Below are 26,675 nucleotides of genomic sequence, written 5' to 3'. Positions count from 1 at the left end.
ACTACCAAATAAAGAAGAAGAAGAAGAGTTGGTCATGGTCTGTATTTATATAGAGATTTTCTCGTCTTGATGAGCTGCTTTCCATGTCAGTTTTCACCCATTCACACACTGCTACATGGGGATAAGTGTCTTGCTCAAGGACACACACTAGCAGAGGCAGGAATTGAACCAAAGACGACTCGCCCTAACATTGAGCCACCAGATTTCTGACTTAAATCTCAGAATTCTAACTTTTAATTTCATCTCAGAATTCAAATTTTTTTTTATATGTTCTCAGAATTCTGTCTTTTTTCCTCAGAATTCTGTATTTTTTCTCAGAACTCTGACTTTAATCTCAGAATTCAATTATTTTCTTTAATCTCAGAATTCTTACTTTAAATTCAGAATTCTAATGTTTTCTTTAATCTCAGAATTTGGACTTTAATCTCAGAATTCAATTTTTTTTGTTTAATCTCAGAATTCAGATTTTTTTTCTCAGAATTCCATTTTTTTTCTTTAATCTCAGAATTCAGATTTTTTTCTCAGAATTCCATTTTTTTTCTTTAATCTCAGAATTCGGACTTTGATCTCAGAATTCAATTTTTTTGTTTAATCTAAGAATTCTGAATTTAATCTCAAAATTCAATTTTTTTCTTTTATCTCAGAATACATGCTGTTTTATTTATCTTTCTTTCTTTTTTTTTTACACGTGGCCCTAATACTCTCCTGCAAAGAAGAAATGAAACTTGTTCTTTATTCTTCTTTATTATTATTTCATTAAATCAACCCACTCTGAACAATTACCAAAAAATAGTTGAGGATTAATAGTTAGTCAATGAATTGCTGCCGTTCCTTGGACTCAGTCAGTCACAGATGTCTTCACTCACCAATCACTTACGTCATTACTGTCGCTCCGTCTCAGTGCATACCAGTCATTTCAGTTGTTATCGATGGAAATAATAGTATGAAAACAGTGTATTACAGCATGCTTTATGCACATGCTCACAGTAATAATTTTAATCCCCCACTTTGACAGTAAAAACACAGAATTGTAGAAATGTTTGCACATTTATTAAAGAACAACAACTGAAATATATGGACATCAGTATTCAGACCCTTTGCTGTCACTGATCATCCTTCACATGGTTCTACACCTTTATTGGAGTCCAGCTGTGTTTAATCACATTGATTGGACTTGATTAGGAAAGGCTCACACCTGTCTGTGTGAAGACCTGACAGATCACAGCTCAGGACAAGGTCACAAAAGAATTTATGCTGCATTTAAGGTTCAGAAGAGCCTCCATAATCCTTAAATGGAAGAAGTTTGGGACGACCAGAACTCTTCCAAGAGCTGAACTGAGCATTTGGGGTGAGAAGAGCCTTGGTGGGAGAGATTAAGAAGAACCCAAAGATCTGGACTGGACGACTGGTCGCAATTGAAGGTAAGATGAGTACAGATATGTCCTGGTAGAAAACATTTTCCAGAGTTCTCAGGACCTCAGACTGAGCCGACTGTTCACCTTTCAACAAGACAATGACCCTCAGCGCACAGCTAAAATGAGGAGTGGTTTAGGAACAACTCGATACTGAGCAAAGGGGATATTTCAGTTGTTGTTCTTTAATAAATGTGTTATTTCACCCAGTATTATAAACCAATATCATTATTATACATGTCGTATGTCGCATTCGGTTCATAAATATGTAGTCGTATAGAATAAATCATGTCGTCTGGAGATCGTTCCCCTAAAGGTTCAGAGAATGAATGATGAATCTGGGCTTGACTTATTTTGACAGTGTTTCTGTTGGACGTTAACAGCATGTGGACGAGCCGTCTGATGTCTGATAAACGGCCCTGTCCTCCATGTTTTTGGACAAATGTAAGTCTTAATCACCCTGTTGGACGTGATCTGTCTTCTTGTCAAATTCAAACCAAAAACATAGTCTCCAGGTCGTTTCAGCCGACACACTGACCCCGTCAGTAAGAGTAAATTCAAAATTCTACTTCAACTTATAATGATTTATAGTTTAATTATGACAAATTATAATAAGGATAAAAGAGCAGCAATTTCATGGACGCATTCACACCTAGTGTCCAATGCATGTTTTTGGACCAGGAGGAAACCCACACACACACAGGAAGAACATGCAGTCTAGAATTTTCTTTACAAGTGTCATTTCTGCATATACACGGAAGCTTCTGAGGAAGTTCTACATTTGTTCACAGAGAGAACGAACACAATTAGGCCAGAACAAATCGATGAATCCCACAGTTGTGCAGTTAAATGTTTGGGCACAGAATGAGGATCACTGTGCGGTAACTAGTAGAGGCTGGCTGGAGGTTAGTGTGTTGTTACTATGGAGACGACTGGACAACATTTCACCATAAGCATACATTGAATTTCGAAAAAAACAACAAGCAGGGAGTGCTGCTGCACTTCAGCCTCATCTAAAGAGGGTGATTAAGTAAGAAATACTTGAGTATTTCATGGCTATTGCAGAGATCGTGGGACCAAAAGGGTGCAAGGGCGGCCATTTTGTGCCTTTATCCCCATGATGAAGGCCTTCACGGCTTTAACAGTGATACGATTCAACAGCAATTAAACATCAGCAGGAGAAGAACGAGCACAAACACTGTACAAAGCCGTTTAGAATATACATGTTTTCAAAGTATGCACGCCACAGCTCACACAGTTCCAGCTTCAGGGTCTTAACTGTCAGCACAGCGTGTGGGACAGCGCGAAGAGGACGGCGTGGAGGGCGAACGCGGGGAGAAGCGGCGTGGTCAGAGTCGAGGCGGCCGAGGGCGGCGGCCGCTTCCTCTGCCGCGGGCCGTTGCACAGCGGCGTGTTGCAGCAGGTGATGCACACCGAGTTGAGCTTGCCGGTGCAGAACTGTTGGTAGCCAGAAGACGCGATGAGGCAAGCTCCGGATGAGGCGCAGGATTTGCGGTAGTGGATCCCTGAAATGAGACACACGGATGTAGTAATTGTTTGTTTTTCTTTTGCTTTCAGCTTCTCCGCCACAGCGAATGGTCCGCACACTTCCGGCACTAGGAGAACACTGGTAGCTGAGGTCAATTTAGAGCGTCCAGTACCCCAATTGGGGTACTCAAACTGGCAACCCTCCAGAGTTTACACAGATGCAGTAATACTGTACAATAAGGTATGCAAAATGACACTCTATGTCTCTATAGCACTTTGGTTTGTCAAAATCTGTCATTTTTAATGTTGCGTTACTTTCCCTAACTGCATCCAAGAAACTCAATTGGAGCTGCACGGTGAAAGAAACAGCAGCAGCCGTGATTGAACATGCAGATATGTAGTCAGGCGGCTGACACTTCAAACTTATTTCTAAAGCGTGATTGAAAACCACCAGGGTTAACCAAAAAGCTTTACAAAGTAAAACTTACAACAAGCTACAAAACATAAAACAATTAAATATGATAAAAGTGAAAGATAGTGGGGCAGAATGGGCTAATTCTTCCATAGTTTGGGGCCAGAAATGCAGAAAAAGGGCTCCCGTTTCCTTGAGTTTTTCAGCTCATCTTCTGTACAAGCACCCGATTATTTGGCGTCAGTCAGAGCTCGATAAGTGGCGTGAAGATGGAGGAGCTCAGAGAGGCGAGACGGTGACGGTGCCAGGTCATTAAAAGCTTTAACAACCAATAATACACCTTTTAAAATCAATCCTAAAACAAAGAGTGGAGGGAGCGGTGTGCGTCTCCTCTTCCAGTGAGCGACACAAAATAAGCGTATTTGGATTTGCCCGTGAATGCAAATGTAACACTATAAATTGCATTTATTATAGTTGTGTTATTTGCCAACAAACCAGTGTCACTAAGGGCAGTAAAAGCACAGAAGTGACCTCGTATTATTATTATAATTTGCACTTTGATATTCAAAGTGAGGCACTACAGGAAGTGTGCGGCAATACCGACCTTGAATCAGGCAACAAAACAAACATAAAAACAGCAGGCATTTGCTGTGGTTTTTTAAACTAAAAACTACAAAATAAAACCAAATTATTGAAGTTAAACACTAACAATATTGTCTTGGGCCATCTGTGCCTGTTATTGATTTTGAGTATTTGTACTTTGGTTATTTCTTGTTTATGTTGTCATATATATTTTTATTATTATTATATATTAAATGCCACTAAATTGGCTTTAGTAGTTGCATAAAGAACAGAAGGCAAATTGTAAAGCTCAGTTATTTGACAGCAGAACATCCTTCAGCATAAATAAGTGTTATATTATCCATTTTTCTCAGAATTTATTGTTGTTTGCACTATAGTAGACTGTTTTTTTCTCTTACTTTATCTTTGTTTTCAATGTTTTATGTTGTCTTTTATTGAAGTGGCATGAATCACAGAGGGAGGGAGATTAATTTCTGTCAGAAACAGAAATAAAAAGTAATTCATCACAGGCAGACGAGAGTTGGGGCGGGGTTTATTATACGTCTAAATCAAACTTGACTAGGCAGGGAAATTAGATTGGAGTTGTTATATGAGCTGACATAAAGATGTCACCCAGATAAATGTTCAGTGGGGACGATAAAACAGATAGCAGGTATTTTGGTGATAAAAATGTGAAAGTTAACAAGTTCTCTGCTGCCTTTTGAAAACCCCCAAAGTCCAAATTCAGCTCCACAGATACAAATATTGCCTTTTTTTCTCACCAGAAAGAGTCCCAGTTGTTTTTTGCATTATTTCTTATTTCACCGTGCAGACTGTGCAAATATCGTAGTATTTGCCGTAACTTTGGAAATGATTTGTTTTTAACTTTACAAACTTAATTTATTGAAATCCGAGCTGCAGCAGTGGCAGCTAATCAAGCTAATTTGAGTTATTATTGAGCCTTAAACACCCTGTTGCTGCAATTTGTGCCCAACATTGTGTTTTACAACTCAATTAAATGTGAATACGCAACTTAAAGTACACACGTCATGTTTCCGACTCTGTATTATCTAAATTTTTTTGAAGATAGATGGATAGATAGATACCTAGCTAATGAGATAGATAGATAGATAGATAGATAGATAGATAGATAGATAGCTAACTTGAAAGATGGATATCAAACTAGATGGATAACTAGCTAGCTAGCTAGCTAGATAGATAGATAAAGAGCTAGATAGCAAACTAGATAGCTTTAATTCATCTGTTTAGACTGCTCCAAAGTTTAACCCATACTTTTTAAGTTGTCCTGGCAACACTGAATTTTAAAATTTTGTTTCCCTCTTAAATATTTTATGATTATTTATTAACCTGGTGCGTTTTTCTGCATTGTATCTATATTGGTTGAATATTGCTTTTGTATGCATTCCCCCAAAACCTCTACCCAGTAACTCAAACATGGTAAAAGCAATGAACAATATAATGTCTATAGTGCTTTCTGATTTAGAACATGCCTTGTCATTATCTCTACAAATTAAATCCCCTTTTAAAGGCAATTGACATGTAATGTGGATGCAGCCATATTACATGTCAATTGCCTTTAAAAAAAACCTGCACAAATTGTCCTCATTACAGTTGTGAAAATCTATACTTTCCATAAAATTGGTCCATGTGTATTGTAAAAAAAAGAGTTTATGGTTCAATATTGTATTTATTTATTTGTTTTTTCGCCCATAAACTGCACTCAATCAATTCAAAGATAGAACCTTAAACACGTCTTAATGTTATATGAGAAGTGTGTGAGTTCTAACTGACCTCACTATCATTGTATTTCCTTGCAATACGATCGTTGCACATGCACACGTTGCACATTATGATGCGTTAACGTCTCATTGTGCAGCCACAGGAGGTGCAGTCTGTATTTAGTTATAATATATATAATATATCATGTGACAGGAGAGTCCTCTGGTCTTGAAGTCTCAGTATTCTACCAACCAACATCGGAGTGAATGCAGATTCAGAATTTTTTTTTTGGACAGGTGAACCGGAAACGACTCGGTATAGAGGACGTACTTCAGTGCTTCCGCGTATCCTACATATCCGAGTGATTGGTTCGCCCGAGCAATCATGTGGCACGTGTACTTAAGGAGAATTGAGGCGCCTCCGGTCATTTTGGTTCCTATCTCTGCGGCAAATTGCACAGTGGCGGCGGTCAATCTGAATGCATCCACCGCATTTCATACTTGATAAATCATTCAAATGCCTATTTTGGTGCAGAGCAGCTATAATGACGAGACTGGGAGATAAAGGCTGGGATGTACAGAGGCATTCAGGCAGAAATTTTCCTATTAAAGATGTGCCGACACTATAGTGTGCTACGCCTGCCCTTTAGATTGGGGAGCAAATTTTCGAAAAGACAAGAGCTTATTACTTTTGCTCATCAGCAGCAGCAGCAGCAGCAGCAGGGAAAGGCAATGAAAATGGCCACCTATTTTTGTTGGATGTGGAAATGAGGGCGAGATGTGAGGCAGACAGTGTGAGCTGTGGTGTCCTACGAAGCACAGATGTGTCACTCATTACGAGAAACCAGGGCCAACTTAAAAAAAAAAAAAAAAAAAGTCTGAACATAATTAAAGCTTTGGAACAATATTCCAAACCTGCAGTTTACAAATATGGCAAATTATCTGTATTTTCTACTGTAGACTTGACAAGCCACTCTTGCAATCCACCCATTCATAGGCACATTCTCTCAGTGCATCTGCTGCATGTGCACATTCATTTACATGCTGCCAGAACAGCTGTCAGGAGCAATTTTTAAGTTTCCAGTGTCAGGCAGGGACGCTTCGACACGCAGACTACAGGAGAACACGCAACAAGTTCCTCCAACTGAAACTTAACTATGGGTGGTTTTGGTCAAACCCTGAATACAACACATAAGTGCGTTTTTAGGGAACCGGTTAGACATTCCTTTCTCACGGAATCCACCCTTTATATTTACATCAGAAGCCGCCGTTTTGGATCACCATTTTTAAAGTACAAAGAAAACAACTTTTGAGTTTTAACGGTGCATTATGTAATAAATCTAAAGCAACTGGCCATAAAATCCTCCTAATACGTCACAGAGACTCAGGAATAATGTTCATATAACAAACTGAACTCACCAACGACAACAGTACAGACAAAATATTTGCATTAAAAACATTTTTTTTGCAGACTGCAAATCATGTTTACGTTTTGAAATCATGTTTTGGCATGTGGCGCCACCTACCGCCGTCTACCAGTCATTGCAGTCAGTAGAGTCTCAGCTGTCGAGCAACCACAGGTTGCCAGTTGCGTCGGAAAACGAAATCTAAAAGACCTCAGTGTTTTGAATTGTAATGTATTAACTGCTTTTTGGCCACATTCTTACATATGGCACCTTTAATGATACCTAAAGGCTATCGTATAGTTTCACTTACATTGGAAAATCCTACATACTGTAACTTTAACCGTGATTGTTTAAAATACAATTTATATACACAGTATTGTTGTATTTTATTGTAAAATCGTTAAGTGCGGGAACTGTAGAGAGTGATTATATATTATAATGTAATTTAAACAACAAAAAATTGTTTTTAAGCCAACAAATCCTCAGTACTATACTGTACGGCATTACTACTGTAAAGAGTACAATACAGTACTCAAAAACTGCAAAAATGAAAGTGTAAATTTACGATTCTGTAACGTACTGTAGCTGCGTCAAGGACACAGTCGTTTCTTTTTTAATTTACCTTAAATATTTCATGAATGCACCTCAGCGTTCCCCTGTATCCACTACACATTCTCCTGTTTTTTCCCCCCCTTTCATTAAACATCAGTGGTTATCTTTTCTGTGCTGCGCTGCGACGACACAGTGGGGTTTATCAGAGCTCCTCCACTGATAAGGTCGATAAGAGCGCAAACGCCGAGGCTGTAATCCTTCAGCCGTGAGCACGAGAATTACACTCTTTTGTTCCACTTTCTTCCTCCTTTTAGATCAAACGTGTGCAGCCCTCGCTTGTGTTGCGGTCACACGACAGCGGCTGTGTCACCTGTGCTCTGTGAAGAGGCTAAAACTGTACTTTTAAAGCATTTTTAAATACAAAACAAACGTGTGTTGCACCGAGTTGTCAAATGATTTCACACTCGGTGTGAGCCGATTAAACCGTTCCGCTGCACACTTTTTAGCCTCTACTGTTTCTCAGTATAGCGGCGACATATAATCGTTAAAAGTTACGCAGTGGCGCTTTAACGAGAGGTTTACAGATCGGATCAACTTTTCTATTTTCCAACGTCTGAGTCAGTGATTTTATAGAAGTATCACACCAATAACAACAGTGAGTGTGTTTATTTCCGTCCAATTGCTACTGACCCAGGGCCGGCCCAAACTTTTATGGGGCCCTAAGCTGAATTAGATTCTGGGGGGCCCTGCTCCCACCACCTCAGAGTAGCAGGTGATTGACGATTATTGATTCAAATGGAACACTATAAGTCGCATTGATGTGTCGGCTCGGCTCGTTATTTTCCATCAGCTCATAGTACCTCCTCAACGTGGGCGCCCACGTTGCACAAAACGTCGTTTTATACATGACACAAACTAGTGACGTTGCAAAGCAGTTGTTTTCAGTGTAACTGAATCGTTAGAATCAGTTCATTAAAAAGATTTGTTCAGAACTTCCTGCATGACCAGTGCACGGGTTGTGATTCGGCTCAGGATCGCTGGGCTTTCAGCAGCGCTATCGCTAAATATACCAGACTCCTCTGTTAAATATTGAGATTTTTAGACATTTCACATTTCACGTTTCAGTATCGGCTCAGCTTGCACTAAAAGCACCAGGTATTATTCCTAATGGAAAAGCAAAAAAAACAGAGTTGAGCCGTGCCGAGTCATGCTTGAACTGTTTAGTGGAAAAGTGTCAAAAGTGTGGTGATACTGAACTTGTACACCAGTTTAATAACTTCAGCTCCAAAATACAACAAACTGGCTTAAGCCAGTCAGGTCCAAAGTCCGGCCCTTGGTGAGATTTTTTACGGCCGGCAGCTGCTTCAGTTTTATAGTGTATTATTTATGGCCAGGGACGAACTTGTACAGAGAAGTGTCCTCGGTCACTCATTAGCTCAGCTGGTGCTATTTGACTCCAGATGTGAAAAAACACTTTTTAGATATCTAAAGATATCTAGAAGTTTTCCTCCATACATAAGCAGTGATTGAGTTTGTTTCTGCCTTGGTCAGGCTCTGCACTGACTTGAGGCTTATCTTTCAGCCTCCAGTGATAGTTACAGAGGGTGAAGAGAGCCGCTGCTGCCTTTGTCTCCGCTGACCTCGGATCAGTTTGGTTCCAGCTCACAGCTAAATCCTGGCTGCTGGCTGAGTGTGCCGGAGAGCTCTTGTTCTTTGTGTTGTTCTTTGTATTAAAGGATGCTTCAAACATGCCAGCAGCATAAACAAGTCTCTCGATGTCGCTTCAAAAACATCTCTCTGTTGACAGCGTTTCCCATTGATTCAGTAAATATAACTGCGAGCGAGACAAACACACCGGACCTGCTCATGAATAACGATAATGTCGCCTGAAAACAAACACGCGCGTAGACGTCACTCGCGCCACTCTCGGGTTTAAGCCAAACGGATTTCACGCCGATAACGAACGACGACTCTTCAGGTCGTGTGGATCATTTCCTGAAATTCAAAAATTCATAAAAATCATTCCATAAGAGGTTTGCAAATATTTTCAACGGATCCTTGTTCAGGGCAATACCGACTATTATGATGGTAAATTTCAAGTCATTCCGAGATACTTTTTGTTTTTGAGACTAAAGTCAGCTCACTGCATCAGGGCAATTGTGTGTCGAGTAAGGGGAAATGGATAGATAGATAGATAGATAGATAGATAGATAGATAGATAGATAGATAGATAGACAAAAGAAAAGAGTAATGAGGTGAAAAGGTGCTCGCTCACCGTCTTCTTTCACCAGGACTTCCTTCTGACACATGTCCTGCACGTTCACGGTGCAGTTGACGATGAACTCGGGGCTGGAGCAGTCGTGTGTCATCTCCTCACACTGGTAACACTGGATCTGCAGAGCCAGCCCTACACACACACACACACACACACACACACACACACACACTTCAGTGTCATCCCTAAATTTTAACCATAACCAGTTAGCCTTAACCTCAACCACCATCTAAATCTTATCCCTGAACCTCAGCAGCTCCTCAGAAATTAGTTTCTGCCTCATTAGGACCAGGTTTTAGTTTCCATGAGGACGACTGGTCCTCACTAACAGGTTAAAGTGCTTCCACCACACACTCCTTATTCACATACATCGCCTCTGCTCCATTTATTTCCTTCGCGGTCCTAAATCAAGTGAAAGTTACGCTGTGATGTCACAGATGTGCACACATACATTCATCTGAGCAACATGTTGATGCAGGCAGCCTTTCATCATGTCTCGCTCTCATAGTTGATGTTTCACCCCGGAACTTTGATGATAGATGTGATGATATCGTGCAGCCAGAGCTGCTGATCTGTTTTCACATGAACCAACAGAGGTCTTGAGCTTTCACAGATACTTTATACTAACATGTAAATGACGCACGGTTTTTACAAAGTGGCAGAGAACATCTTCTAAACTTTAAATACTTGCATGATCAAGATCAAAATTATTATTCATTATTGTCATTTGGACAGTGATAAACTCTTACTTTCTTAAGAGATCAAATATTACTTAGAATAACATCATTTTGTAGTATACTGTGATGACTGTACCGTGTAAATTATGCTAAATTACAAGTTTCTTCCAGTAGTTTTGGTCACCTACTACATCAAAATACAACTTTATATAATGTAAAAAGATCAATATAATCAATAATATATAGTAATAATAATCCTCAGGTTTGCATAAATTGTACATTTTACCTTTGATACTTCCTGATATAATAATATATAATCAATAACTCTTTACATTTCAGTATAGAAACAGTGGTATTATTTTTGTTTTATGCATATAATATTCACACCAACTGATTTCGCAGCTTGGTAATAACAATATTAATCGTAGAAATGGTAATAATATTGTTGTTTTTAATGTAATATGCTTGGTAATGACGATCCCTATAGGTGTGAATACCATGACATTAAATTATAATTGATCATTACCATAATATAAAGTTTAAATGTCACAGACTTAATGGTTACATAAAAAAAAAAAATATATATATATATAATAATATTTCATATTCAAAAATCAGTCTCGTTGCAGCTTTGACAGAAAGAGGAAAATGCGCCACATTGGTTGTTGCAGTAAAACAGCAGATGAGACGCATCCAGAGTCTCTATCCAAACTTACCTGGATCAGTGGAGCGCAGCGCCGTGGAAATCTTTTGGAGACTTAACTCGAGAGAAGCGTTTGCTACTTTAATTTGTGGACGTCCCAATAAAAGTTTTCCATCATCATCATCATCATCATCATCATCATCATCATCACAATGATGAACCAGGATCAGGAAGAAAGGAGGCAGAGAACAGCGGATGTCTCCAGACTGTGATGCGCGCAATGCGCCCTCGCAGTTTTCCACGAACCCAAACAGTGAACCCCTTCCTTTCACCATGCTCCCTGCGCTCATTCACACACGAAGGGAAAACGGGAGACACCGTTGTTACCTGAGCCGGAGAAGAGCAAGAGCAAAGTTGAGACGGTGAGGAGCCGCATCGTGCGCTTAGTGCAACTCCGAGCAGAACCATGAGAGGCGGCTGTAGGCGCAGGGATGGAGCAGCAGCATCAGCAGCATCAGCATCAGCAGGAGCAGGAGCAGGAGGAGCAGGAGGAGCAGGCTGCCACCACAAACATCTGTCTCAGCCGAGTGACTCCTTATGCGACGTCTTATCCAGCGCTACGCGGGCATGTGTGCGCACACAAGCACGCGCACGGGACCATAAAGCGTGCGTTCAGACAGTGATGATGCTGAAGTGTTTTCAGCCAAAGAGAGTACTGGAATAGTCTACTCAAGTAAATGTACCACTATTTTGATACAATTTGACTAAAGTACAAGTAAAAGTATCGGTCTAAAACTGTACTCAAGTTAAACTCAAGTACTTTCTTGCATCATTACTTATACAAAATAAAATATTGTATGTTAACACATAATGTATAAGTCAAAATGGGGCAAAGGTCACAAATAATATTTCTAAAAATCATTACTTAATATATTTGTTGTGAAATAAAAACTCAAGTTCTGAGATACGATTAGACTTTTTTTTCACTTTAAATTTTTATTTTATTGAGCTTGAATGACGCACACATTATGCCTATTGATTTAATATACTATCATAACTTAAGTTTGGTTAATGTAAAAATACTATTTGATCATGTTTATACAAAGTGTTAAAAAGTAATTTTATGCTTAGTTACATATATATTTGCATTCCTTACTGTTTGCCGAGGTAAAGTTAGCTAGTAGCTGTAGCCTGTCACTGATTGAGTAGACTTAAATGCGGGAGTAAAAGGTGGCCAGGTCACCTGAGAAAACGTCTTGGCAAGCTAACTTAATATGGGATTACCCATTAGCCACTGCTCCGGTTAGCATGTAGGCTAGGTACGTTTATAAACTACAAGCAGCTACCTCATTTACTTTCGCTAGCTGACTAGCGCACAAATAGTTTGTGCGTTAGCAAGTTATCTTTAGCATTTCTTCTTATCTGAATCTTAGTCCAATCATGTCTAGCTAACGTTAGCTAGTTGGATAACTTTAATATTTGGATTACGTTTGTGTTACTTTCAATACACACTTGTTGGACTAACAAGTATATACAGGTGGTGGCTCATGGCAGCGTGGCTAACTAACTTAATAGGACTAGTTAATGAAAATGATGAGTTCACATCAGGCTTCAAAATTCAGATTCATTCATTGTAGGTTGAGTGGATTTATTGACAAGATCAAAAAGTGGGTAAAGACATACAATCATAATTTTGCATCAACTCCAACAGCTAAGTTTGTGGCGGCCCGAGACTTTTCCACAGTGCTTTACGTCACAGCATAGATTTTGCGCACGCCTCGTTAAATCACATCACATTGCTACCGCTGCTGATTTCACCACTGGAATCAATAAAGTTTCATCAAGGGTCAGAAAGGAGCTGACTGACAAGAACGGCGTCCAAGAAGACCGAGTGTCGGCTCTACGTGGCTGAGAATCCCGACTCCTTTTCACTGTGCCAAACTTATTTAAATCAATAAACTAATCAAAAAGCTGGAGGCTCACGTCCTTACTCACATAGAGACATGCGGGGGGGGGGGGGAACGACGAGGTTTAAACAAAAAAAAAAAGTTTTAAAGTCATCCTATAACTCTGTGTCTTTAATGGAGTCAGAAGCTCATTTCGTCGGTGTTCTACTGCAGCTTTTCCAAAAACTTTTTCTACATGAAAAACGAGTGCAGCCCTGTTCAGAATACACATTTATCCTGACACAAGCAGATTTGTGCACAATATACTGTTTGTGATGAGTAGCACCTCTTTTATTATTATGAATATAGGTCAAACAGCCGGCCTTCAAAGGTGCAGCGTTGCGCAGATAAATTCTCCAAGGGTCCAGACTTTATCTGATGTAATGAACAAATCAGACATTGTTTGTTCAGCAGCCGTCAGATTCTTTTAAATCCACAGCCGATGTTTGCAAATGCTTCAAATTTAATTTTTCCTCTGAGTTATTTATACAAATTTTCGTCTGTCTGTATGAATCATTCTAAACAATGTCCAGAATCACAACCAGGATAAATAATAACTTACATAAGTCATCGTTTAACTGAATATAAAGTACTTAATGTCTCAGGCCACCATTAGATTTGTTGTTTTAGCAATGCTTTAATGATCAGACAGTATAATTTTTTTCTCAATCTCTTTATTGGAACACATGTATGCAGTTTTAACCCATTAACACGGAGCATACTATAGTGTGACTTTTTGTTCAATTCTGGACCACATACTATGGTATGACATTTTTTGTTGAATTGTGGACGACATACTAAAGTATGACTTTTTTTAATCAAATTTTGGAAGACATACTAAAATATGATTTTTTTTTTGTCAAATTTTGGACGACATACTAAAGTATGACTTTTCTGTTCAATTTTGGACGACATACTAAAGTATGACTTTTTTAATCAAATTTTGGAAGAAATACTAAAATATGATTTTTTTTTTTGTCAAATTTTGGACGACATACTAAAGTATGACTTTTCTGTTCAATTCTGGACCACATACTAAAGTATGACTTTTCTGTTCAATTTTGGACGACATACTAAAGTGTGACTTTTCTGTTCAATTCTGGACCACATACTATAGTAAGACTTTTCTGTTCAATTTTGGAAGACATACTAAAGTATGACTTTTCTGTTCAATTTTGGACGACATACTAAAGTGTGACTTTTCTGTTAAATTTTGGACGACATACTATAGCAGGACTTCTTTTGTTGAATTTTTGACCACATACTAAAGTATGACTTTTTTGTTCAATTCTGGACCACATACTATAGTATAACTTTTTTGTAAAATTTTGGACGACATACTAAAGTATGACTTTTTTGTCAAATTTTGGACGACATACTAAAGTTTGACTTTTTTGTCAAATTTTGGAAGACATACTAAAGTATGACTTTTTTGTCAAATTTTGGACGACATACTAAAGTTTGACTTTTTTGTCAAATTTTGGACGACATACTAAAGTATGACTTTTTTGTCAAATTTTGGACGACATACTAAAGTATGACTTTTCTGTTCAATTCTGGACCACATACTATAGTAAGACTTTTCTGTTCAATTTTGGATGACATACTAAAGTATGACTTTTCTGTTCAATTTTGGACGACATACTAAAGTATGACTTTTTTGTCAATTTTTGGACGACATACTAAAGTATGACTTTTTTGTCAAAATTTAGAAGACATACTTAAGTGTGACTTTTCTGTTCAATTTTTGACGACATACTAAAGTGTGACTTTTCTGTTCAATTTTGGACGACATACTATAGCAGGACTTCTTTTGTTGAATTTTTGACCACATACTAAAGTATGACTTTTTTGTTCAATTCTGGACCACATACTATAGTATAACTTTTTTGTCAAATTTTGGACGACATACTAAAGTATGACTTTTTTGTCAAATTTTGGACGACATACTAAGGTATGACTTTTCTGTTCAATTCTGGACCACATACTATCGTAAGACTTTTTTGTCTCATTTTGGATGACATACTAAACAGTGACTTTTCTGTTCAATTTTGGACGACATACTAAAGTATGACTTTTTCGTCAAAATTTAGACGACATACTAAAGTGTGACTTTTCTGTTCAATTTTGGAGCACATACTAAAGTGTGACTTTTCTGTTAAATTTTGGACGACATAATATAGCAGGACTTCTTTTTTTGAATTTTTGACCACATACTAAAGTATGACTTTTTTGTTCAATTCTGGACCACATACTTTAATATAACTTTTTTGTCAAATTTTGGACGACATACTTAAGTACAAATTTTCTGTAAACTTTTGGACCACATACTATAGTAAGACTTTTTTGTCAAATTTTGGATGACATACCAAAGTATGACTTTTTTGTCAAATTTTGGACGACATACTAAAGTATGACTTTTTTGTCAAATTTTGGACGACATACTAAAGTATGACTTTTCTGTTCAATTTTGGACGACTTACTAAAGTATGACTTTTTTGTCAAAATTTGGACGACACTAAAGTATTACTTTTTTGTAAAATTTAGGACGACATACTAAAGTATGACTTTTTTGTCAAATTTTGGATGACATACTAAAGTATGACTTTTTTTGTCAAATTTTGGACGACATACTAAAGTATGACTTTTTTGTCAAATTTTGGATGACATACTAAAGTATGACTTTTCTGTTCAATTCTGGACCACATACTATAGTAAGACTTTAATGTTCAATTTTGGACGACATACTAAAGTATGACTTTTTTGTCAAATTTTGGACGACATACTAAAGTATGAGTTTTTTGTCAAATTTTGGACGACATACTATAGCAGGACTTCTTTTGTTGAATTTTTGACCACATACTAAAGTATGACTTTTTTGTTCAATTCTGGACCACATACAATAGTTTGACTTTTTTGTCAAATTTTGGACGACATACTAAAGTACGAATTTTCTGTGAACTTTTGGACCACATACTATAGTAAGACTTTTTTGTCAAATTTTTGACGACATACTAAAGTATGACTTTTCTGTTCAATTCTGGACCACATACTATAGTAAGACTTTTTTGTCTCATTTTGGATGACATACTAAAATATGACTTTTCTGTTCAATTTTGGACGAGATACCAAAGTATGACTTTTTTGTCAAATTTTGGACGACATACTAAAGTATGACTTTTTTGTCAGATTTTGGACGACATACTAAAGTATGACTTTTCTGTTCAATTCTGGACCACATACTATGGTAAGACTTTTCTGTTCAATTTTGGATGACATACAAAAGTATGACTTTTCTGTTCAATTTTGGACGACATACTAAAGTATGACTTTTTTGTCAAAATTTAGACGACATACTAAAGTGTGACTTTTCTGTTCAATTTTGGACGACATACTAAAGTGTGACTTTTCTGTTCAATTTTGGACGACATACTATAGCAGGACTTCTTTTGTTGAATTTTTGACCACATACTAAAGTATGACTTTTTTGTTCAATTCTGGACCACATACTATATTATAACTTTTTTGTCAAATTTTGGACGACATACTTAAGTATTACTTTTTTGTCAAATTTTGGACGACATACTAAAGTATGACTTTTTTGTCAAATTTAAGACGACATACTAAAGTATGACTTTTTTGTTCAATTCTGGACCACATACTATAGTATAACTTTTTGTCAAATTTTGGACGACATACTAAAGTATGACTTTTTTGTCAAATTTTGGACGACATACTAAAGAATGACTTTTTGTCAAATTTTGGACGACATACTAAAGTATGACTTTTTTGTCAAATTTTGGACGACATACTTAAGTATGACTTTTTTTGTCAAATTTTGGACGACATACTAAAGTATGACTTTTTTGTCAAATTTTGGACGACATACTAAAGTATGACTTTTTTGTCAAATTTTGGACGACATACTAAAGTATGACTTTTCTGTTCAATTCTGGACCACATACTATAGTAAGACTTTTCTATTAAATTTTGGATGACATACTAAAGTATGACTTTTCTGTTCAAATTTGGACGACATACTTAAGTATGACTTTTTTGTTCAATTCTGGACCACATACTATAGTATAACTTTTTGTCAAATTTTGGACGACATACTAAAGTATGACTTTTTTGTCAAATTTTGGACGACATACTAAAGTATGACTTTTTTGTCAGATTTTGGACGACATACTAAAGTATGACTTTTCTGTTCAATTCTGGACCACATACTATAGTAAGACTTTTCTGTTAAATTTTGGATGACATACTAAAGTATGACTTTTCTGTTCAATTTTGGAAGACATACTAAAGTATGACTTTTTTGTTCTATTCTGGACCACATACTATAGTATAACTTTTTGTCAAATTTTGGACGACATACTAAAGTATGACTTTTTTGTCAAATTTTGGACGACATACTAAAGTATGACTTTTTTGTCAGATTTTGGACGACATACTAAAGTATGACTTTTCTGTTCAATTCTGGACCACATACTATAGTATAACTTTTTGTCAAATTTTGGACGACATACTAAAGTATGACTTTTTTGTCAAATTTTGGACGACATACTAAAGTATGACTTTTTTGTCAAATTTTGGACGACATACTAAAGTATGACTTTTCTGTTCAATTTTGGACGACATACTAAAGTATGATTTTTTTGTCAAATTTTGGACGACATACTAAAGTATGACTTTTTTGTCAAATTTTGGACGACATACTAAAGTAAGACTTTTTTGTCAAATTTTGGACGACATACTAAAGTAAGACTTTTTTGTCTCATTTTGGATGACATACTAAAGTATGACTTTTTTGTCAAATTTTGGACGACATACTAAAGTATGACTTTTCTGTTCAATTCTGGACCACATACTATAGTAAGACTTTTCTGTTAAATTTTGGATGACATACTAAAGTATGACTTTTCTGTTCAATTTTGGAAGACATACTAAAGTATGACTTTTTTGTTCAATTCTGGACCACATACTATAGTATAACTTTTTGTCAAATTTTGGACGACATACTGAAGTATGACTTTTTTTGTCAAATTTTGGACGACATACTAAAGTATGACTTTTTTGTCAGATTTTGGACAACATACTAAAGTATGACTTTTCTGTTCAATTCTGGACCACATACTTTAGTAAGACTTTTCTGTTAAATTTTGGATGACACACTAAAGTATGACTTTTCTGTTCAATTTTGGAAGACATACTAAAGTATGACTTTTTTGTTCAATTCTGGACCACATACTATAGTATAACTTTTTGTAAAATTTTGGACGACATACTAAAGTATGACTTTTTTGTCAAATTTTGGACGACATACTAAAGTATGACTTTTTTGTCAAATTTTGGACGACATACTAAAGTATGACTTTTCTGTTCAATTTTGGACGACATACTAAAGTATGATTTTTTTGTCAAATTTTGGACGACATACTAAAGTATGACTTTTTTGTCTCATTTTGGACGACATACTAAAGTATGACTTTTTTGTCAAATTTTGGACAACATACTAATGTATGACTTTTTTGTCAAATTTTTGACGACATACTAAATTATGACTTTTTTGTCAAATTTTGGACGACATACTACAGTATGACTTTTTTGTCAAATTTTGGACGACATACTAAAGTATGACTTTTTTGTCAAATTTTGGACGACATACTAAAGTATGACTTTTTTGTCAAATTTTGGACGAAATACTAAAGTATGACTTTTTTGTCAAATTTTGGACGACATACTAAAGTATTACTTTTCTGTTGAATTCTGGACCACATACTATAGTAAGACTTTTCTATTAAATTTTGGATGAAATACTAAAGTATGACTTTTCTGTTCAATTTTGGACGACATACTTAAGTATGACTTTTTTGTTCAATTCTGGACGACATACTAAAGTATGACTTTTCTGTTCAATTCTGGACCACATACTATAGTAAGACTTTTCTGTTAAATTTTGGATGACATACTAAAGTATGACTTTTCTGTTCAATTTTGGAAGACATACTAAAGTATGACTTTTTTGTTCTATTCTGGACCACATACTATAGTATAACTTTTTGTAAAATTTTGGACGACATACTAAAGTATGACTTTTTTGTCAAATTTTGGACGACATACTAAAGTATGACTTTTTTGTCAGATTTTGGACGACATACTAAAGTATGACTTTTCTGTTCAATTCTGGACCACATACTATAGTATAACTTTTTGTCAAATTTTGGACGACATACTAAAGTATGACTTTTTTGTCAAATTTTGGACGACATACTAAAGTATGACTTTTTTGTCAAATTTTGGACGACATACTAAAGTATGACTTTTCTGTTCAAATTTGGACGACATACTAAAGTATGACTCTTCTGTTCAATTTTGGACGACATACTAAAAAAATATTTTTGTCAAAATTTGAACGACATACTAAAGCATGACTTTTTTGTCAAATTTTGGACGACATACTAAAGTATGACTTTTTTGTCAAATTTTGGACGACATACTAAAGTATGACTTTTTTGTCAAATTTTGGACGACATACTAAAGTATGACTTTTCTGTTCAATTTTGGACGACATACTAAAAAATGATTTTTTTGTCAAAATTTGGACGACATACTAAAGCATGACTTTTTTGTCAAATTTTGGACGACATACTAAAGTATGACTTTTTTGTCAAATTTTGGACGACATACTAGAGTATGACTTTTTCTGTTGAATTCTGGACCACATACTATAGTAAGACTTTTTTGTCTCATTTTGGATGACATACTAAAGTATGACTTTTTTGTCAAATTTTGGACGACATACTAAAGTATGACTTTTTTGTCAAATTTTGGACGACATACTAAAGTATGACTTTTTTGTCAAATTTTGGACGACATACTAAAGTATGACTTTTTTGTCAAATTTTGGACGACATTCTAAAGTATGACTTTTTTGTCAAATTTTGGACGACATACTAAAGAATAACTTTTTGTCAAATTTTGGACGACATACTAAAGTATGACATTTTTGTCAAATTTTGGACGACATACTATAGTAAGACTTTTCTGTTAAATTTTGGATGACATACGAAAGTATGACTTTTCTGTTCAATTTTGGACGATATACTAAAGTATGACTTTTTTGTTCAATTCTGGACCACATACTATAGTATAACTTTTTGTCAAATTTTGGACGACATACTAAAGTATGACTTTTTTGTCAAATTTTGGACGACATACTAAAGTATGACTTTTCTGTTCAATTCTGGACCACATACTTTAGTAAGACTTTTCTGTTCAATTTTGGACGATATACTAAAGTATGACTTTTTTGTTCAATTCTGGACCACATACTATAGTATAACTTTTTGTCATATTTTGGACGACATACTGAAGTATGACTTTTTTGTCAAATTTTGGACGACATACTAAAGTATGACTTTTTTGTCAGATTTTGGACGACATACTAAAGTATGACTTTTCTGTTCAATTCTGGACCACATACTTTAGTAAGACTTTTCTGTTAAATTTTGGATGACATACTAAAGTATGACTTTTCTGTTCAATTTTGGAAGACATACTAAAGTATGACTTTTTTGTTCAATTCTGGACCACATACTATAGTATAACTTTTTGTCAAATTTTGGACGACATACTAAAGTATGACTTTTTTGTCAAATTTTGGACGACATACTAAAGTATGACTTTTCTGTTCAATTCTGGACCACATACTATAGTAAGACTTTTCTGTTAAATTTTGGATGACATACTAAAGTATGACTTTTCTGTTCAATTTTGGAAGACATACTAAAGTATGACTTTTTTGTTCTATTCTGGACCACATACTATAGTATAACTTTTTGTCAAATTTTGGACGACATACTAAAGTATGACTTTTTTGTCAAATTTTGGACGACATACTAAAGTATGACTTTTTTGTCAAATTTAAGACGACATACTAAAGTATGACTTTTTTGTTCAATTCTGGACCACATACTATAGTATAACTTTTTGTCAAATTTTGGACGACATACTAAAGTATGACTTTTTTGTCAAATTTTGGACGACATACTAAAGTATGACTTTTCTGTTCAATTCTGGACCACATACTTTAGTAAGACTTTTCTGTTAAATTTTGGATGACATACTAAAGTATGACTTTTCTGTTCAATTTTGGAAGACATACTAAAGTATGACTTTTTTGTTCAATTCTGGACCACATACTATAGTATAACTTTTTGTCAAATTTTGGACGACATACTAAAGTATGACTTTTTTGTCAAATTTTGGACGACATACTAAAGTATGACTTTTCTGTTCAATTCTGGACCACATACTATAGTAAGACTTTTCTGTTAAATTTTGGATGACATACTAAAGTATGACTTTTCTGTTCAATTTTGGAAGACATACTAAAGTATGACTTTTTTGTTCTATTCTGGACCACATACTATAGTATAACTTTTTGTCAAATTTTGGACGACATACTAAAGTATGACTTTTTTGTCAAATTTTGGACGACATACTAAAGTATGACTTTTCTGTTCAATTTTGGACGACATACTAAAGTATGATTTTTTTGTCAAATTTTGGACGACATACTAAAGTATGACTTTTTTGTCAAATTTTGGACGACATACTAATGTATTACTTTTTTGTCAAATTTTGGACGACATACTAAAGTATGACTTTTCTGTTCAATTCTGGACCACATACTATAGTAAGACTTTTCTGTTCAATTTTGGATGACATACTAAAGTATGACTTTTCTGTTCAATTTTGGACGACATACTAAAGTATGACTTTTTTGTTCAATTCTGGACCACATACTATAGTATAACTTTTTGTCAAATTTTGGACGACATACTAAAGTATGACTTTTTTGTTCTATTCTGGACCACATACTATAGTATAACTTTTTGTCAAATTTTGGACGACATACTAAAGTATGACTTTTCTGTTCAATTTTGGACGACATACTAAAGTATGATTTTTTTGTCAAAATTTGGACGACATACTAAAGCATGACTTTTTTGTCAAATTTTGGACGACATACTAAAGTATGACTTTTTTGTCAAATTTTGGACGACATACTAAAGTATGACTTTTCTGTTCAATTCTGGACCACATATTATAGCAAGACTTTTTTGTCAAATTTTTGATGACATACTAAAGTATGACTTTTTTGTCTCATTTTGGACGACATACTAAAGTATGACTTTTTTGTCAAATTTTGGACGACATACTAAAGTATGACTTTTTTGTCAAATTTTGGACGACATACTAAAGTATGACTTTTTTGTCAAATTTTGGACGACATACTAAAGTGTGACTTTTTTGTCAAATTTTGGACGACATACTAAAGTATGACTTTTTTGTCAAATTTTGGACGACATACTAAAGTGTGACTTTTTTGTCAAATTTTGGACGACATACTAAAGTATGACTTTTTTGTCAAATTTTGGACGACATACTAAAGTATGACTTTTTTGTCAAATTTTGGACGACATACTAAAGTATGACTTTTTTGTCAAATTTTGGACGACATACTAAAGTATTACTTTTCTGTTGAATTCTGGACCACATACTATAGTAAGACTTTTCTATTAAATTTTGGATGAAATACTAAAGTATGACTTTTCTGTTCAATTTTGGACGACATACTTAAGTATGACTTTTTTGTTCAATTCTGGACGACATACTAAAGTATGACTTTTTTGTTCAATTCTGGACGACATACTAAAGTATGACTTTTCTGTTCAATTCTGGACCACATACTAAAGTATGACTTTTCTGTTCAATTCTGGACCACATACTATAGTAAGACTTTTCTGTTAAATTTTGGATGACATACTAAAGTATGACTTTTCTGTTCAATTTTGGAAGACATACTAAAGTATGACTTTTTTGTTCAATTCTGGACCACATACTATAGTAAGACTTTTCTGTTAAATTTTGGATGACATACTAAAGTATGACTTTTCTGTTCAATTTTGGAAGACATACTTAAGTATGACTTTTTTGTTCTATTCTGGACCACATACTATAGTATAACTTTTTGTCAAATTTTGGACGACATACTAAAGTATGACTTTTTTGTCAAATTTTGGACGACATACTAAAGTATGACTTTTTTGTCAGATTTTGGACGACATACTAAAGTATGACTTTTCTGTTCAATTCTGGACCACATACTATAGTATAACTTTTTGTCAAATTTTGGACGACATACTAAAGTATGACTTTTTTGTCAAATTTTGGACGACATACTAAAGTATGATTTTTTTGTCAAATTTTGGACGACATACTAAAGTATGACTTTTCTGTTCAATTTTGGACGACATACTAAAGTATGACTCTTCTGTTCAATTTTGGACGACATACTAAAAAAACATTTTTGTCAAAATTTGAACGACATACTAAAGCATGACTTTTTTGTCAAATTTTGGACGACATACTAAAGTATGACTTTTTTGTCAAATTTTGGACGACATACTAAAGTATGACTTTTTTGTCAAATTTTGGACGACATACTAAAGTATGACTTTTCTGTTCAATTTTGGACGACATACTAAAAAATGATTTTTTTGTCAAAATTTGGACGACATACTAAAGCATGACTTTTTTGTCAAATTTTGGACGACATACTAAATATGACTTTTTTGTCAAATTTTGGACGACATACTAAAGTATGACTTTTTTGTCAAATTTGACGACATACTAAAGTATGACTTTTTTGTCAAATTTTGGACGACATACTAAAGTATGACTTTTTTGTCAAAATTTGAACGACATACTAAAGCATGACTTTTTTGTCAAATTTTGGACGACATACTAAAGTATGACTTTTTTGTCAAATTTTGGACGACATACTAAAGTATGACTTTTTTGTCAAATTTTGGACGACATACTAAAGTATGACTTTTCTGTTCAATTTTGGACGACATACTAAAAAATGATTTTTTTGTCAAAATTTGGACGACATACTAAAGTATGACTTTTTTGTCAAATTTTGGACGACATACTAAAGTGTGACTTTTTTGTCAAATTTTGGACGACATACTAAAGTATGACTTTTTTGTCAAATTTTGGACGACATACTAAAGTGTGACTTTTTTGTCAAATTTTGGACGACATACTAAAGTATGACTTTTTTGTCAAATTTTGGACGACATACTAAAGTATGACTTTTTTGTCAAATTTTGGACGACATACTAAAGTATGACTTTTTTGTCAAATTTTGGACGACATACTAAAGTATTACTTTTCTGTTGAATTCTGGACCACATACTATAGTAAGACTTTTCTATAAAATTTTGGATGAAATACTAAAGTATGACTTTTCTGTTCAATTTTGGACGACATACTTAAGTATGACTTTTTTGTTCAATTCTGGACGACATACTAAAGTATGACTTTTTTGTTCAATTCTGGACGACATACTAAAGTATGACTTTTCTGTTCAATTCTGGACCACATACTAAAGTATGACTTTTCTGTTCAATTCTGGACCACATACTATAGTAAGACTTTTCTGTTAAATTTTGGATGACATACTAAAGTATGACTTTTCTGTTCAATTTTGGAAGACATACTAAAGTATGACTTTTTTGTTCAATTCTGGACCACATACTATAGTAAGACTTTTCTGTTAAATTTTGGATGACATACTAAAGTATGACTTTTCTGTTCAATTTTGGAAGACATACTTAAGTATGACTTTTTTGTTCTATTCTGGACCACATACTATAGTATAACTTTTTGTCAAATTTTGGACGACATACTAAAGTATGACTTTTTTGTCAAATTTTGGACGACATACTAAAGTATGACTTTTTTGTCAGATTTTGGACGACATACTAAAGTATGACTTTTCTGTTCAATTCTGGACCACATACTATAGTATAACTTTTTGTCAAATTTTGGACGACATACTAAAGTATGACTTTTTTGTCAAATTTTGGACGACATACTAAAGTATGATTTTTTTGTCAAATTTTGGACGACATACTAAAGTATGACTTTTCTGTTCAATTTTGGACGACATACTAAAGTATGACTCTTCTGTTCAATTTTGGACGACATACTAAAAAAACATTTTTGTCAAAATTTGAACGACATACTAAAGCATGACTTTTTTGTCAAATTTTGGACGACATACTAAAGTATGACTTTTTTGTCAAATTTTGGACGACATACTAAAGTATGACTTTTTTGTCAAATTTTGGACGACATACTAAAGTATGACTTTTCTGTTCAATTTTGGACGACATACTAAAAAATGATTTTTTTGTCAAAATTTGGACGACATACTAAAGCATGACTTTTTTGTCAAATTTTGGACGACATACTAAATATGACTTTTTTGTCAAATTTTGGACGACATACTAAAGTATGACTTTTTTGTCAAATTTGACGACATACTAAAGTATGACTTTTTTGTCAAATTTTGGACGACATACTAAAGTATGACTTTTTTGTCAAAATTTGAACGAAATACTAAAGCATGACTTTTTTGTCAAATTTTGGACGACATACTAAAGTATGACTTTTTTGTCAAATTTTGGACGACATACTAAAGTATGACTTTTTTGTCAAATTTTGGACGACATACTAAAGTATGACTTTTCTGTTCAATTTTGGACGACATACTAAAAAATGATTTTTTTGTCAAAATTTGGACGACATACTAAAGCATGACTTTTTTGTCAAATTTTGGACGACATACTAAAGTATGACTTTTTTGTCAAATTTTGGACGACATACTAAAGTATGACTTTTTTGTCAAATTTGACGACATACTAAAGTATGACTTTTTTGTCAAATTTTGGACGACATACTAAAGTATGACTTTTTTGTCAAATTTTGGACGACATACTAAAGTATGACTTTTTTGTCAAATTTTGGACGACATACTAAAGTATGACTTTTTTGTCAAATTTTGGACGACATACTAAAGTATGACTTTTTTGTCAAATTTTGGACGACATACTAAAGTATGACTTTTCTGTTCAATTTTGGACCACATATTATAGTAAGACTTTTTTGTCTCATTTTGGATGACATACTAAAGTATGACTTTTTTGTCAAATTTTGGACGACATACTAAAGAATGACTTTTTGTCAAATTTTGGACGACATACTAAAGTATGACTTTTTTGTCAAATTTTGGACGACATACTTAAGTATGACTTTTTTGTCAAATTTTGGACGACATACTAAAGTATGACTTTTTTGTCAAATTTTGGACGACATACTAAAGTATGACTTTTCTGTCAAATTTTGGACGACATACTAAAGTATTACTTTTCTGTTCAATTCTGGACCACATAGTATAGTAAGACTTTTCTATTAAATTTTGGATGACATACTAAAGTATGACTTTTCTGTTCAATTTTGGACGACATACTTAAGTATGACTTTTTTGTTCAATTCTGGACCACATACTATAGTATAACTTTTTGTCAAATTTTGGACGACATACTAAAGTATGACTTTTTTGTCAAATTTTGGACGACATACTAAAGTATGACTTTTTTGTCAGATTTTGGACGACATACTAAAGTATGACTTTTCTGTT

The 26,675-nt window shown here is 34.6% G+C and overlaps 1 protein-coding gene across 1 annotated transcript; it reads right to left on the bottom strand.

Annotated features, from left to right (window-relative positions):
* Positions 1–2,693: 2,693 nt before the first annotated feature.
* Positions 2,694–11,601, bottom strand: LOC310938436 (ly6/PLAUR domain-containing protein 1-like; the record flags this gene model as incomplete). Its single annotated transcript, XM_083902928.1, has 3 exons — positions 2,694–2,938; positions 9,846–9,977; positions 11,553–11,601. 3 exons carry the CDS (start codon positions 11,599–11,601, stop codon positions 2,694–2,696), a joined length of 426 nt encoding a protein of 141 aa, XP_083759054.1.
* Positions 11,602–26,675: the final 15,074 nt, after the last annotated feature.

The sequence above is a fragment of the Microchirus variegatus genome, assembly GCF_963457635.1.
Source record: "Microchirus variegatus genome assembly, chromosome: 16".
NCBI lineage: Eukaryota > Metazoa > Chordata > Actinopteri > Pleuronectiformes > Soleidae > Microchirus > Microchirus variegatus.
This window is presented reverse-complemented; position numbering and strand designations above follow the sequence as displayed.